The following is a 16590-nucleotide window of genomic DNA, read 5'->3' on the forward strand; positions in this document are numbered from 1 at the left end:
CTCTCACCAAAATGCAGAATGAGATGATTTTGACTGAAGCGCTTTTCATGTGGCGATTGATGCTGGCACTGAATCATGAATGCGACTTCACAATTGATGTAACAAAGCGGATAGCCGCAGTCTGCAGGCGGAATAAAATTGTGAAGGATTAGGGTTTAAGATGAATTGCAGTGAATATGTAACCTATGTGTGGACCAATTCTTCCAATTTGTCAACCTCTCACTTTGGGAAACGTTTAATGTTACTTAGTGATATTTTAGTGCATTTCTATCTTTATACTGTTGAAGGCTTTGTTTGGACAATGTTAATAAAGCATTATGTTGGGGCCTGGGTTGCTCAGCGAGTATTGACAATGACTACCACCCCTGGAGTCGCAAGTTCAATTCCAGGGTGTGCTGAGTGACTCCAGCCAGGTCTCCTAATCAAACAAATTGGGCCGGTTGTTAGGGAGGGTAGAGTAAAATGGAGTAACTTCCTCGTGGTCGCGATAAGGGGTTCTCGCTCTCAATGTGGTAAGTTGTGTGTGGATCGCGGAGAGTAGCATGAGTCTCCACATGCTGTGAGTCTCCGCAGTGTCATGCACAGCAAGCCACGTGATAAGATGTGCGGATTCACGGTCTCAGAAGCGGAGGCAACTATTATATTTAGAGTAGAATTTCAGCACTTTCAAAATCTGTGATTAATCACAATTAACTGTGAAAAATTATGCGATTAATAGCGATTAAAATTATATTATATATTAATCAACTGACAGCACTAATAATATTATTATAATATACAATATATCTGTATATAATAGTTAAGTAATATAGAATAGTATAAATTTATGATTTTTATAGATATAACACTTTTAAAATATTTATTTATAAATTTTTCTTATTTTTTATATTTATTATTTATTAACTCTCTATATATACAAAAACAGATTTTGGCTAATATAACCCATATCTTTACCTGTTCTAACAAAGGACAAATGCATATTTAACATTTCTATTAGTTTTCCTTGGATCTGTCCATCATCCATGTTGTCATTATTGCCGTGAATGAGGAGAAACGGACTGGGCTTCTCTGTGAAAGTGTCACAAACCGATCCAGTTTTAGATGAAAAGCCAAAATTTGCTTGTTTTTACCAGACTTGATGCAGAGCGGGTTGGTTTGGACCCTGTGTGTATGACACCATTGATGTAGAGCGCTTAGGTGGAGATTTCTGACCATTGCATTTAGTGGTGGTCATCTTGAACAGCCTCTGCACAAGCATGGGAAAACACTCTTTAATTCTGAGCTAATAACTTGGAGCGTGATTACTTCATAATTTTGGGGGATGTGGATTTTAATGTGCAACTACAAAATATATATTTTTTATTGTTTTGTGTTGTTGCATTTGTTCAGGTGAATTTCTCCATAATAGAGATGTATGTCTCAACTGTAAGCATGACCTGGTTACAGTGAATATACTGTATCATCTTCAATAATCAGATGCCGTTTACATTAAATGAAATTAAATCACGATCTTTTTACATAAATATTTCTTGTTCTCCATATCAGTGTTTCTGTTTCCGGGTTTTAAAGTAACGGTCGGTTTCTCTTAAAGTTTTTGGCCAATAATTTTAGCCTTTTTTTTCTCTTTCGGCCTAAAAATAGCATTTTTTATTCTGTTTTTGGCCAAAATTTCAGTGCATCACTTGGGAGCAGCACGTGGATAGCCCACAAAGTCACTCCCACCTCCAGTGCTCCCTTAATCACTCCTTTTAAGTCCTAACAACCCTACCTCCACTCAAGCCTAGGGTATACTTAATTTTTTCACTTGCTGTATTGTCTTGCTTATAGTCGAGCGCTGTAGCATTTCAAAGTGTACTCTTTTGACTGCTAGCACATATGGATTTGTTCACCACATTCGCATTACGACTGGTTTGTGAAACTCTATAGTACAGTCGACAACAGGCACATGTAAAGACAAGGGCTGTCCACATGTCTAGAAAAACTAGGCTGCACAGGGACAGTCTGCGCATACTGTGCTGATGACAAAACTTGCATGACACACACTGGGCGCAAGACATCACGGCATTTGAAAAAGAAGTATACTTTTGCCTTCAGGCATCAGCACCAATGCTCATGTAAAAACAGAGCACATACGTGTGTCAGATTCAGACGTCAAGGTCACAGTCTGTCTAACGCATATGGCAAACAAAATTTGCAAGACATAAGAAACAAAATCTTGTTTACAAGGTACAGGGCTGTAACAATGAGTGCTTTCGAGGAAGTAGTTGCTGGAGTTGTCACTGAAGGTAAAAAGGATACTAGTGAGCACAACTTTATATTCTGCTTTGTTTTTAGAGTATGTCTGTTATATACTAGGTTTTATTACTCGTGGACAGATGTAAGTTCTGACCCAAAGTTTGTACACATTTTTCACTAAATTCATTCATGAAATACGAGCAAAACCAAAGACTCTGGAAATAGTTTGTAAAACTTTGAACATTGAATTGCGACATTGAAATTTGACAGTTTACATAACATTGGTTTTGACCGAATTGATGAAATTCAGTTTTGCATCGGCACCTGTCAGGGTTTGTTTTTTGTTAATGACTTGCTGACTGCACATTATCCTGCTTATTAAACAGCTACTTTACAAATAAGTAAATATATGGATGTGGTATTTTAATGTTCAGTTATTGTATTGCATGAGAAGAAAACGAGTTCATAAAACCAGCACAATGTTAGAGGTTAGTTACCAGGGACAACCAAGGTCAAAAATAGTAGTCATTATACAAGAATATAATTTGACTGCAGATTTAAACTGCCACATAAGAATTACAATCAACTTTCCAGATAGCCGTGTAATGGCCATTAAAAGGTATAGTTCACCCAAAAATTACATTTCTCTAATCATTTAGTCACCCTCATGCCATGCCAGATGTGTATGAATTTCTTCATTTGCGCAACACAAATAAAGATTTTTAAAAGAATATTTCAGTTCTGTAGGTCCTCACAATGTAAGTGAATGGGTACCAAAAGGCAGCATTAAAGTAATCCATATGACTTCAGAGGTTAAAGCTATGTCTTCTGATATGATATGATAGTTGTGGGTGAGCAACAGATATTTATTTCAGATATTTATTTACAATATTTCAGTCCTTTTTTACTATTAATTCTTCTCCCTGCCCAGTAGGTGGTGATATGCATGGAGAATGCGAATCACCCCCAAAAAAATGTTGCGTTACGTGTTCGCTGTCCTTTTCTGAATATCGTGGCGCCGTTTTGTGGTCCGAACCACCGGCCCGCTCGGTTATCCCGATGGCCATTACACCCCTGATCAGCCCATTAGTGCGTCGGACCACCGGGAAAATGCCCGGTATGCTAGATTACCAGTCCAGCCCTAGACTTCGATATTTAGCTTGCAGGGTTACACAAGAAAGTGATTCATACCACCACAGTTCAAGTAGACCGAGTGGTTCAAAAAACCACACACACCTTCGGTTTTACTTTTCTCACAAGAACCCATCAGCCCTGCATGACACAGCTGTTACTGTTTTTGATTGCAATACATGCTGCTAATCACAAAATCTGCCCATCTAATATAATTTTACAAATGAAATAAAAATGTAATTACTCAACAATCAAGCCTTTATTTTACTCAACTTGAAACAGGTGTTTAATCATTTGAATCAGTAGATAGCAGCAGAAGCCGATGAATAAAAAACCCTCACAGTCTTCAGACGGGAACTCTTTAAATGGCTCTCAGGCATCACTGAGAACACTTTCATGAACACTTTCTTGTTTATCAGTTTTGGTTCATTTTGCAGATATTCCATCAGCCCCCTTTTCAATGTGTGCTATCTCATCTCACTCGGACCCAATTACCATCATCTGTTTGGGTTTTATCTTGTTTTGGCAAAATTATGATATGATGTGCTTCTGTTTTCTCTCCTCTGATCCAATGTGCTGGCCCATGTGACTTTTCTGCTCTAAATTCAAGACCAAAGAGGTTGGTGTTATGATTTCTTCAGCAGCCCAACCTCCTGTCACCTCCAAACTGATATTTGAGTATTGCAAAGTAATTGCAAATGTAAGACTTTGTTTGACTGTAAATTGTAATCTTTCAACCCTATTTATTTGTATCACATGGGTGTTATACTGTCCCACAGCTAAGATGGTCTCCATAATATAGAAAGACAGGCTTTCCAAAATTCGCAAATCAAGTGTGTAAAGATCACAAATAGTGAGTGAATAGTTTGTCATTTCTGATGTATTGAGATTTGTGTTAGATTTTCTATTCTGTAACTTTTATTTTAAAAAGAATTCACAGGGCTCAACCATAAAACCCTTTAGGGTGACAAGCTCAGATTTGTAGCTCAGATTTGTAAAGTCCCTGACACCAATTTCATTGGCCCCACCACATTTGTTTTTGTACATTTTTATCAACATTTTATGTGTGTCAAACAAAAGATTTGGTTTATCTTGGACCACAATGGCATATGGACACATTGTATGAAAAATGACTGAACCTCCTGGTAGCAATAAGTTTATCATGCAAAAACATCATTGAGTGAGATGGACAGTCTGGCAGAAAAAGAGCTGGTTTGTAGTGCCCTGGTGGACATTGTAAGCCGGTAAGCTCTCCAGAAGATCACAGAAAGCTTAGAGATGTTTTACATGCTAAAAGTTGTTCTCTTGCTTACCTGTGCACCATGCACAAATGTGTATGTGTATTTGAATTTATTTTGTTTTCAAAATGTGTCCTGCTCAGGGAGGAAGAAGGTGTCCCCAGATAAGATGGTGGAGATGCAGGCGAAGATTGAGGAGGAACGGAAGGCCCTTGAGGCCAAACTGGACATGGAAGAAGAAGAGAGGAACAAAGCACGTGCAGAACTTGAGAAGAGGGAGAAGGACCTTCTTAAAGCCCAGTGAGATACCATATAACATGAAATAATGAAAGAGACAATAAATAAATCTGAAGCACAAATGATGGTAGAATTTACTATAAATAATATCTCCATTTCAGACAGGAACACCACTTATTACTAGATAAGCTGTCTGCTCTGGAGAAGAGGGTCATTGTTGGTGGTGTTGATTTACTGGCAAAGGCTGAGGAGCAAGAGAAACTTCTGGATGAATCGAACAATGAACTGGAAGAGCGGAGGAAGAGGGCCGAGCAGCTCCGTAAGGAACTGGAAGAAAAGGAGGTAGAGACAGGACAAGACTCCTCATAGCACTCTAAAGAGGCATACATAACACAAAGGGTGCACTAAAATATTCATTATCCATCACTCTGACTGACTAAGATGTAACATTTCTGACATGGTCTGTTTTTATCTGCCATGGTAATGCACTAATAACTGCTCCATGAATATTTGAACTCATCTGAGGGGGTGATTATTAAGCTTAATTGAACCTCTTGTATCATTAGATCCCCCTTTGTATCACGATCTAAGAATTCATATGTTTTTAAATGTCTCCAAAACAGCAAGAGCGGTTGGACATTGAGGAAAAATACACCAGTTTACAGGAAGAGGCTCAAGGCAAGACCAAGAAACTGAAGAAAGTGTGGACCATGTTGATGGCAGCAAAATCTGAGGTGCGATGAAGTCAAGTGTATACTGCTTGTGATTTCAAACTGCCATTCACCTGAACCACATGAGGTCATGTTTCAAGGTCACAACAAAATCACATCAGTGTATTTATACAGATTTCTCTCTTGTGTTTCAGATGGCTGATCTGCAGCAAGAGCATCACAGAGAGATTGAAGGTCTCCTGGAAAACATCCGGCAGCTGAGCAGAGAGCTCCGTCTGCAGATGCTCATCATTGATAATTTTATTCCTCAGGAATATCAGGTCTGTATGGCTGTGTTCACACAGGCAAATCCATTTAGGTTTTTGTAGTCTGAATGGGACAAAAACATATAAAATCCGATTTTTAAAAGCCTGATACAAACCATGTTTGTTGGAGGTTAGATCGGATTTCATGTGTTGTTGTTTTTTTGTCATTCGTTGTGCACGACGGGTTGTTTTGTCGTGCATACTGTGTTCCAAATGACATAAAGGGTGCCTTCACAGGGCACTTTGAAGGGAAAACAGTAATGATGGCCACGCTGTAGGCTTGTTACAAGAGACTTTTCAATAAAGAATTACTTAAAAATGTGAGTTCTAAATTGCCGTTTTATTACACCATTCGGCCCTCCGACAGTGGAAGGTGAAATCTATGAGGGGAATAGGGCATAGGGCATTTCTGAATGAAACCCACCATATGTCATATATATATATATATATATATATACACACTCACCTAAAGGATTATTAGGAACACCTGTTCAATTTCTCATTAATGCAATTATCTAATCAACCAATCACATGGCAGTTGCTTCAATGCATTTAGGGGTGTGGTCCTGGTCAAGACAATCTCCTGAACTCCAAACTGAATGTCAGAATGGGAAAGAAAGGTGATTTAAGTCATTTTGAGCGTGGCATGGTTGTTGGTGCCAGACGGGCCGGTCTGAGTATTTCACAATCTGCTCAGTTACTGGGATTTTCACGCACAACCATTTCTAGGGTTTACAAAGAATGGTGTGAAAAGGGAAAAACATCCAGTATGCGGCAGTCCTGTGGGCGAAAATGCCTTGTTGATGCTAGAGGTCAGAGGAGAATGGGCCGACTGGTTCAAGCTGATAGAAGAGCAACTTTGCCTGAAATAACCACTCGTTACAACCGAGGTATGCAGCAAAGCATTTGTGAAGCCACAACACGCACAACCTTGAGGCGGATGGGCTACAACAGCAGAAGACCCCACCGGGTACCACTCATCTCCACTACAAATAGGAAAAAGAGGCTACAATTTGCAAGAGTTCACCAAAATTGGACAGTTGAAGACTGGAAAAATGTTGCCTGGTTTGATGAGTCTCGATTTCTGAGAGTCAGAATTTGGCATAAACAGAATGAGAACATGGATCCATCATGCCTTGTTACCACTGTGCAGGCTGGTGGTGGTGGTGTAATGGTGTGGGGGATGTTTTCTTGGCACACTTTAGGGCTCTTAGTGCCAATTGGGCATCGTTTAAATGCCACGGCCTACCTGAGCATTGTTTCTGACCATGTCCATCCCTTTATGGCCACCATGTACCCATCCTCTGATGGCTACTTCCAGCAGGATAATGCACCATGTCACAAAGCTCGAATCATTTCATATTGGTTTCTTGAACATGACAATGAGTTCACTGTACTAAAATGGCCCCCACAGTCACCAGATCTCAACCCAATAGAGCATCTTTGGGATGTGGTGGAACAGGAGCTTCGTGCCCTGGATGTGCATCCCACAAATCTCCATCAACTGCAAGATGCTATCCTATCAATATGGGCCAACATTTCTAAAGAATGCTTTCAGCACCTTGTTGAATCAATGCCATGTAGAATTAAGGCAGTTCTGAAGGCGAAAGGGGGTCAAACACAGTATTAGTATGGTGTTCCTAATAATCCTTTAGGTGAGTGTATATATATATATATATATATATATATATATACACACACACACACACACACACACACACACACACAGAGCAGCCAAAGCAGTGCAAACCTATTTTTAAATAATACAGATAATGGCTTAACCCACCCAAAAAGATGCACTAAGTTGCGATAATACATATTGGCTGCGAGCCACCACAACGCAATAAGGTGTTGAATGTCTCCCGCGAATGGATACTGCTCTCATAAAAAATATAAAAATTTTCATAACATCCATTGCTGCTCAACACTCACATGTGCCAGTTTGCATCCATCGTTACTATAGCAACTAATGTGGGTGTGTTAGCAAAAGCACCTGCAGTTTGAACAGAATAAAATCTGATCAGATCTACATATAAACTGTAGTTTGAACAGTCAGTCTAAAAAGTCTGTGTGAACAAAGCCAAAGTGTGCCTGTGCACGTGGCCAAACATATTTTGTGTAGGATACTCTGATCATTTAGTTTTTGCTGCTGCAACACTGCAATCTCACTGCAAATAAATTGAGTTTATTTCTTGCTTCAAACTATTCCATACAAGGCAGCATTACTTCAAACATCTACTATGCAAAAACAGCATATCAGGCTTTAGGCTACAGTATGTGCATAAATGAGCATTTGTCTTCTTCCCGCTTATCAGACTTTGATCAATCTGATATTTTGGCTGATGAAATGTAGTGTGATCCGCTGAACTCGCAAAGTAAAAATGACTGGCAATTAAATGGTTGCACAAATTCCTCAAAACAGCAGCTCTATTAATTTGCTACATGTATTTATCATCAGGGTTCCCACTGTCAGGAACTTTTAAAATTTAGTTTTTTAGGTCTGTGAAAGTCATGGAAAAGTACAAAAAAAAAAAAGAAACCGTAATGGTCATGGAAATTTATAAAAAGAATCACATTTTGGGTACCCTGTATTGGCTAAAAAAGACAAATGTGTATTTTGAGTCTATTAAAAGTAAACATACAAATGAACATACTGATCATTGGCTTAGATCCTCAAAGTTTAATAAAAGATACAAATAATTTTAAAGAAATCTGCAGTGGTTTACCGTTGCAACATGTGCCTTAGTTGTGCCTTAGCATCTTATTGGTGCACTATTGAGCATGTTCATTTAATTTTGTTAACAATGTTAAGTTAAGGATCAGCACTTGTACTTTGATGCTTTATCAACATCTGTCTCCTTTTGTCTTCCTCAGGAGATGATTGAGAACTATGTGCACTGGAATGAGGACATTGGAGAGTGGCAGCTGGTGAGATTATTTCACATATTACCTGCTTCAAATCTCCCAAATCTGACTGTGTTTGGACGTAAATAAAGACTACTGGACAATACAACTGATTTGATTAATATTTCCAGAAATGTGTGGCCTATACTGGAAACAACATGAGAAAACAAACACCCGTGCCAGACAAGAAGGAAAAAGATGTAAGTGTCAGACAGTTTGCATCATTTTTTCATAGTCACGCGCAGCATATTCTGCTTTTTGAATTTGTTTAATCTTCCATGCACTTCCCCTCTTTATTGCACAGCCGTTTGAAGTGGACCTTTCCCATGTTTACCTGGCCTACACTGAGGAGAGCATGAGACAGTCATTAATGAAACTAGAAAGGCCTCGGATGTCAAAGAGTGGAAAGTCCAGGCCTAAAACTGGTCGTAGGTGAGGTGTTATGCTTTAGTTATGTCTTGGACTTTTTGGTTTGCACCTTTGCAGATACTGGTTTAGTGGATTTGAATCTATACAATGATTAAAGGGATAGTTCACCCAAAAATGAAAATCATCTCATCATTTACTCACTCTCATGCCATATTTAATTTTTTTTAGATTAGATTCAATTTTATTGTCATTGTGCAAAATACAAGTACAGAGCCAATGAAATGCAGTTAGCATCTAACCAGAAGTGTAAATAGCAATATGTATATTTTATATATATATATATATATATATATATAAGTATATACAATATGTTTTTTTTGAGTACTAAGTTATGATGTAGAGAAGCAGAGACCAGCTCAATGCAAATGTCTATGAATACAGTACAAGGTGCAAATGAAGAAGCATAAAACTGAAGGTGCATTGTACAGAATGAGGTATAAATATGTAAATGTGTAAATATATTTATATGGCCGGTGACCAAAACAGTGCAAGCGGCATCAGGAAGTAAAGAAAAGGCTCCTGAGTCTGCTGGTGCGACAGCGAAGACTCCTATATCAGATGTGTATGACTTTCTTCAGCAGAACACAACACTTTATTTAAACACTGGAGTCTTATGGATTACTTTTATGTTTCCTTTATGTGATTTTTGGAGCTACAAAGGTCTGAACACTATTCACTTGAATTGTATGGACCTACAGGGCTGAGACATTTTCAAAACATCTTTTGTGTTCTGCTGAAGAAAGAAAGTCATATATGTCTGGGATAGCATGAGGAGGAGTCAATGATAAGAGAATTTTCATTTGTGGGTGAACTATCCCTTTAAATAAAGCTGTAATCTGTCAATTTATTCAGGCTAATAAGATCTGAGCATGTAGCTAAATTTTAAATATATACAGCTCTGGGTAAAATTAAGACCACTGCAAAATTATTAGTTTCTCTGGATTTACAATTTTTTTGTATGTGTTTGAGTAAAATTATATTTTTTTATTCTATAAAGTACTGACAATATTTCTCCCAAATTCCAAATAAAAATATTGTCAATTAGAGCATTTATTTGCAGAAAATGACAACTGTTCAAAATAACAAAAAAGATGCAGTGTTTTCAGACATCGAATAGTGCAAAGAAAACAAGTTCACATTGCTGTTGGGTGACTTTATGCCACTCCTGGCGCAAAAATTCAAGCAGCTCAGCTTTGTTTGATGGCTTGTGGTCATCCATCTTCCTCTTGATCACATTCCAGAGGTTTTCAATGGGGTTCAGGTTTTGATCCCTTGGTCCTCCATCCACACCTTGATTGACCTGGCTGTGTGGTATGGAGCATCGTCCTGCTGGAAAAAACAATCTTCAGAGTTGGGGAACATTGTCAAAGCAGAAGGAAGCAAGTTTTCTTCCAGGATAAACGTGGCTTGATTCCAGCCTTGCTGTAGCACCCCCAGATCATCACCGATCCTCCACCTGGTCGTCCAATGGTTAGACAGAGACCTAGAGATGCTTTCAAGCCACAGAGTCTCGCAACCGCTGTGAAATTTGGTGGAGGGATTAGTGATGATCTGGGGGTGCTTCAGCAAGACTGGAATCAGGCAGATTAATCTTTGTTAAAACATTAGTATTGTGTTGTTTAAAATGAGCATGAACTTGTTGTCTGCATTATTCGAGGTCTGTTAGTACTTTATAGAATAAAACAAAAATGTAAATTTTACTCAAACATACCTATGAATAGTAAATCCAGAGAAACTGATAATTTTGCAGTGGTCTCTTTTTTTCTAGAGCTCTATGTATGTATATGTGTATGTATATGTATATGTATGTATATATATATATATATAAGCCTTTTAGATCAAAATAATATTTAAGAGCATAATAAATCCATTCAGTTGGATGTGTTTCTCAGGTGGTGTTGTCATTGGCTTACAGATTTCAGCAGTTACAGAACACATTTGTAAATGCAAAGTTCTATAATCACTTAGATAATCTAAAATTCATAAAATATATATGTTTTTTCCATTGTTTTTCAGGAAACGTTCCTCCAAACCAGAGGCTGTGATTGAATCTCTTCTGCAGTGAGACTCTCATCAAATTAAATCCACCATATTTTGCGCATTTGCAAGGCCAGTCCAGTACATGTATTAGGAAATAATGATTCTTGTGACTTAAGAGCACTTTTATGTAAGTGGAGTTGAAAAATAAATCACATGGGTATGTGCAGTTATTTCAAAAGCTGCTCCAAAGGTGAGGATAGTTCGCACTGAAATGTCTCGAATGATAGAACTATAAAAGATACATTTCACCTTCAAACTTTAAACAAACACTGGTATTGTGAATTCTAGACTCAAAATAATAACTTGGCATCAGGGAATATGCTATTGAGAACTGAATCAACCTCTGTTTTATACAATTGGCAGTGTGCAATTACTTTAGCTTAATGTACACAATCTATGCTACTTGTGTTTTGTTTTGTTTTTATATAGTAAGAAAACGCATGCCATATTTCCCTGGCTTTAATGCCATGTAAACATTTGCTCAGTTTATTCTAACTATAATATATTTCAAGTGTGCACTGTAGGAAAACCTACATTAGTCTTATGTAAAAATGTTTACATTTTACTGTGTTTCATCCTGTACTCTCCTTAAATTATTAAATTATTTTACAAGGTAAAATGTAGTGCTGCATTTTATGGTACAATAATTCCAAAAACAAAATCATTTTACTATGTTTTATTGTTGAATACTATAAATATCTTATAAATATAAAAATACATAAATACATATACTAGACAATACAATTATTGTAGAAAATATAATTGTCCTGATAAACAGCAAGTCTAGAATTACATTTATGCATTTTGCAGAGGTTTTTATCCAAAGTGACTTACAGTGCTCTTATTACAGGGACAATCCCCTGGAGCAACCTGGAGTTAAGTGCCTTGCTCAAGGACACAATGGTGGTGACTGTGGGGATCGAACCAGCAACGTTCTGATTAACAGTTGCGCTTTAGTCCACTACACCACCACCACTCCTCAAATTATTTCCCATGTTTTTTGGGGGGGGCACGTGAGTTAATGATTTGGAGAATTTGCTTTGGCAACAATTTATGATGAATTGCAGGAGCTGCCGCATTGTGATTTCCACTCTAGCTGTGATGTTGCATTTATGCAGGTGCTGTAGGGAAAAACATATTTAGCCATGTTAGCTTTCATTAAACTTTAAACCCTAACCTCTTTTCTTTAACAATATATGCTGTAAACCTAACTGTAGTGTGTAGACATGCTGTATCAGTACCACTTCTCCCTGTAAGCAGACTACGCAGTCTGTGTAGGGCACAAACTCACTAGGGTGGCACCATCTTACCCTAGGCGTCCACCTGAGCTGCCCTTTCTCACACGTTATACGTTATTCAAGGACCCGAAAGCATGATGATTATAAGATGGAAAGTTCCGTTCCTGAATGCTGATTGGTCAATAGTCATGCTTTATTCTCAATTAAGTTGTGACCTATTCACCGAGCTACTATTTGTATCATCATTTGTTGTTCTTTTTGGTGCATAGCAATGTTGTGTTACTGTTTACCGTCAGGGACTATATCTTCTAAGGGAAGTATAGTATTTTAAACATTTGTGTCCTTAATATTTTTATTATGTGGTAACCATATTTTTTAAAAAGGCTCTTGAGAGAACTGTGCCATGTGAATACAGTCACGGCTGAATGGCTTACAGGCAATCCGCTGTATATCATGCCAGATGTTGCCCTTATACAGTACATACAAATACAGCACTGCATCTCATAACTTATTGCTTAAAAGAACAGTAATAGTACTGATGATAATGAAAGCCTTTAACAAGAAATGCAATAATGTCGAATAATGTTCAGCTGACAAAACATTGAAAATACGTCTTTCAGGATTTTCCAAATATTTCAGATATCAAATATTTCAGTAGACCAAAAAAAAGATCCATCGATTTTACGTCTATCCCTCATAGCCACAATTTCCTTCAAGTCTAAGTATATATGGCGTCCACCCTGACTAAGGTCCGAAGAGAATGTGGGAGAATCATGCCTGGATTATCAGCACACACAGTTGCGATTCTAATGATGTTTACAATGAGACTTACAATAACATGTTGCTTATCTTCTAACTCATGTGAGAATTTTAGACTTGAACACTTACCTTTGCATAGGAAAATAGCTGTCTGTGTAGCATGCTTTTATTCAGATAGGAGTTTTTTAGAACCGATTCTGTTTGGCAAAGGATGTTGTCCTATGTAGCCATATAAAAAATAATTTTATTATTTTACTGTGTTATAACTGTATTAAATTGTATTACAATCGGAGAAATTTGAAAAGGAACTTTTAACATCACACAAATTTGTTTCATTACAGTTTGATTAAAAAACTAAAACAAAAAATAAACTTACTGAGCAGCCCCCTTTCCCAAATACATCTTTGACATGTTGGTTGAGAACCTATATGAACATAAGTTAAAATGTTGTTAGAGTAAATTCCATGCATTAACTTAAAACAGTGGTAAATAGTCTTGTCACAACTCTTTAAATTATTTCAATTAGTTTTTTAAGTACAATGTAAAATATTCTTACCACATCTGTACTATTATGTAGTATTTGGTGTGCACTGTCTATGATTTCCTTCAAGAGATTCCTCCCTGTGTTAAGTCTTTTTGATTCAACGCTAATTACAAATGTTAAGACCAATAACAAGAAAGTTCTCATGGCTTTAGTCCTATTGATTCCTATTGAGGTATCCAAATGAGATGCAGGTCAACCTACTTATAGCCCTGTGAGAGGATGTCTTCTGGGGACTCCTTTAAAGATCGGTCGATAACTTGTAAAAAAAACAAAACTAAAAAAAAACAGAGAATTGTAAAAGTTTGATGAAATAAGAAAATCCCCTTAAGATGGATAGGAAGATAATATTAGTTAATGGGTGGTTGACAAAAAGTAATGAGTATTCATTGTGTTTGAAGGCAAAGAGAATTCTGAAATCATGTATTACATGTTTAATATGAATATAAGTTATATACCTGCTGCAGAGTGTTTGTCCTTAATGCACTAATTCAATCTCCGATAGTTTTTGCCATGCAGCATCGCTCATCGTCTATGTGTTTCTGTAGTCATTACCATAGTTTATGCTGTTTTTCACATTCCTTCTAACTTTTTTCATTTTGCTATAATTAAGTACTTCTGTAGGTGCTGTGACAATGGTAAGTTTGGGTTTACATTAGGAAGACATTACAAAACCACAACAGATGACTGAACTGAACTATGCACCAAATGTTGCATCACACTGCACCACTAAAAAGCCCAGTGCAAAAAGTGATTATGTACCCAAATCAAGGTCACATTTAGCTCTTTCAGAAAGTAAAATGAGATTGAGAGTGTCATTTTCATTAGAGCATTCATTAATCAGATAAATATAATCAATCATAAGTTAATGCATTATGAACTAACAATATTATTTTCATAAATTAACATTAACCAATATTAACAAATACTGTTTTAAAATATTGTTCATTGTTAGTTCATGATACCTAATGGCAATGCAAACTAATGTTAACAAGTGGAACATTATTGTAAAGTGTTAACCTTACTACTACTAATATTAAAGGGGTCATGACATGAGAAAAGTGTATTTTCCTTAGTAGAGTTTTTAATGTAGTATGCAAACTTTCTAAACCTCTCCAATTCAAAGAGGACATTTATTGAAGTTGCTTGAGGGTGCTGTTAAGCGATGCTAGATGTTCATGACAACACTTATTGGCTGATGGCATCACAAGAATGCATACAGTCCCAAGGCCTTCACTTGCAATTAAACTAAATCAGAATACACATACAATTTTGAATGACCGTCAATGGAGAAAGATGCTTTTTCCAACCTTATGGTGTAGTAACCACATTTCCAAGCAGGGGCTTATGGGGTCATGCTAACCAGCCAAATCTTTACCCCTTGGGCAGCACCATCCTTTGGCAAAATCCAGCCCAGTCATTTCTATTAAATTATGTTTAAAAATGCTACATAGTTCTGTGTGGAATGATTTGTGAATTCTAGTTGCTCTTGTTTTAAGTGTGGCTAATCATAACTTGGGTCATTTAAAGGTACAGTAGCGGTCTGTTTAATTTTTATGGCTCAGAGAGATGGTGGAAATGTAGTTTGAATAACGAAATTATGACTTTTTTGCTGTTTCCATGCACTTCAGAGGGGAAAATAAAATAGAGATGATCCCTTTAAAGATTTTAATTTGGAAAAAAATGTAGTAATCATCTAGTTGATCTTTTATCTGCAGGGGGTGCTATCTGCCTACTATCAAGCTACATTATCAGTTTGGCTAAAACTTATAGTTTAAAGTTTAAAGCATAAACCTGTAATTTATTTTACATTAATTACTCTTGGAATTTGTAATTAAGTTTATTATTTAAAGGAAAACTGAAATACAACTGTAATGCTAGATAAAACATTTTTTTGCAAATAACCAAACATCACATAACTTCCAATTTTAAACTTTGAGAGATTTAATTCCCAGAATAAAGTTCCAGGCTACTTCAAAACTGGACTTTCTGTAAATCCATTTTATGTTAATCCATGGTGACAAAAGGGGATTAAACATGCATTTACATTTATTGACTGCGTACGTATTTATTTTGAAGAAGCTTTTATTCATGCACAGCAACTTAAAGTGAAGAATAACCAACCCGATCTCATGAAAATTAGTACATAAATTACGAGTTGGCTTTTTCATATGGTCTCTCACAATATTGTTCGCATAAACTTGTACGACTTCATCAAATTTCCAGATGTGTAATTCGGAAGGCATTAAGGACATACTTATTAATATTATGCCCTTACCTAAACCCTAATCTAAATGTAACCAATCAGTAGAGTGTGTAAACATGATAGGAAGCTGTTGTGAGCGACAGAAGCAAGTAATTGTCACATATTAGATGGAAACGATGTCCAGCGAATGTCATTGGCTGTAGTGAAGTCGTAGGAATTCAAATGAGTGCAGACGTACAATATCATACGAATTAGCCAAATTAGAAAAAGACTATTTCGCCGTGAGAGTGTGTTAATCATTATTCATGTAAGGCAACAACAACGTTAGATGTGCTGCGAGAGAAAGCTTCAAAGTTTGCCAGAATAGTTTATAGCACTATGTTAGTTAAGAGATAAAAAGTAGTTAAGAGAACTTGGTAAAGAGAGTCAGGTGTACTAACAGAAGAGCTGTCTTATCAGGCAGTTCTAAAAAGAGAAACTGTAATCTTTAATATAATCTCATAGAATGTGTCATTCTGATCAAATGAAATGATTTGGAGGTAAATTGGCCTTGACAAACAAGGCATGGGAAAAACTACTTTAGGAGAAAACGAAATGTCAGAACACATGCATGTGCTACATCCAATAGTATTAAATAACAGAAGCCATTTTATTAT

The 16590-nt window shown here is 36.9% G+C and overlaps 1 protein-coding gene across 1 annotated transcript in view; it reads left to right on the plus strand.

Moving 5' to 3' along the window:
• kif3a (kinesin family member 3A) overlaps positions 1-11797 on the plus strand; it is a 36231-nt gene extending 24434 nt beyond the window's left edge. The window contains exons 10-17 of the mRNA XM_052154833.1: positions 4748-4904; positions 5003-5183; positions 5465-5575; positions 5707-5832; positions 8692-8745; positions 8853-8921; positions 9026-9153; positions 11167-11797. Coding sequence (XP_052010793.1) covers positions 4748-4904; positions 5003-5183; positions 5465-5575; positions 5707-5832; positions 8692-8745; positions 8853-8921; positions 9026-9153; positions 11167-11215 — 875 coding nt within the window. The 3' untranslated portion in view covers positions 11216-11797. The remainder of the gene's footprint in view (positions 1-4747; positions 4905-5002; positions 5184-5464; positions 5576-5706; positions 5833-8691; positions 8746-8852; positions 8922-9025; positions 9154-11166) is intronic.
• Positions 11798-16590: the final 4793 nt, after the last annotated feature.

This window comes from Xyrauchen texanus, chromosome 23, assembly GCF_025860055.1.
Source record: "Xyrauchen texanus isolate HMW12.3.18 chromosome 23, RBS_HiC_50CHRs, whole genome shotgun sequence".
NCBI classification, from domain to species: domain Eukaryota; kingdom Metazoa; phylum Chordata; class Actinopteri; order Cypriniformes; family Catostomidae; genus Xyrauchen; species Xyrauchen texanus.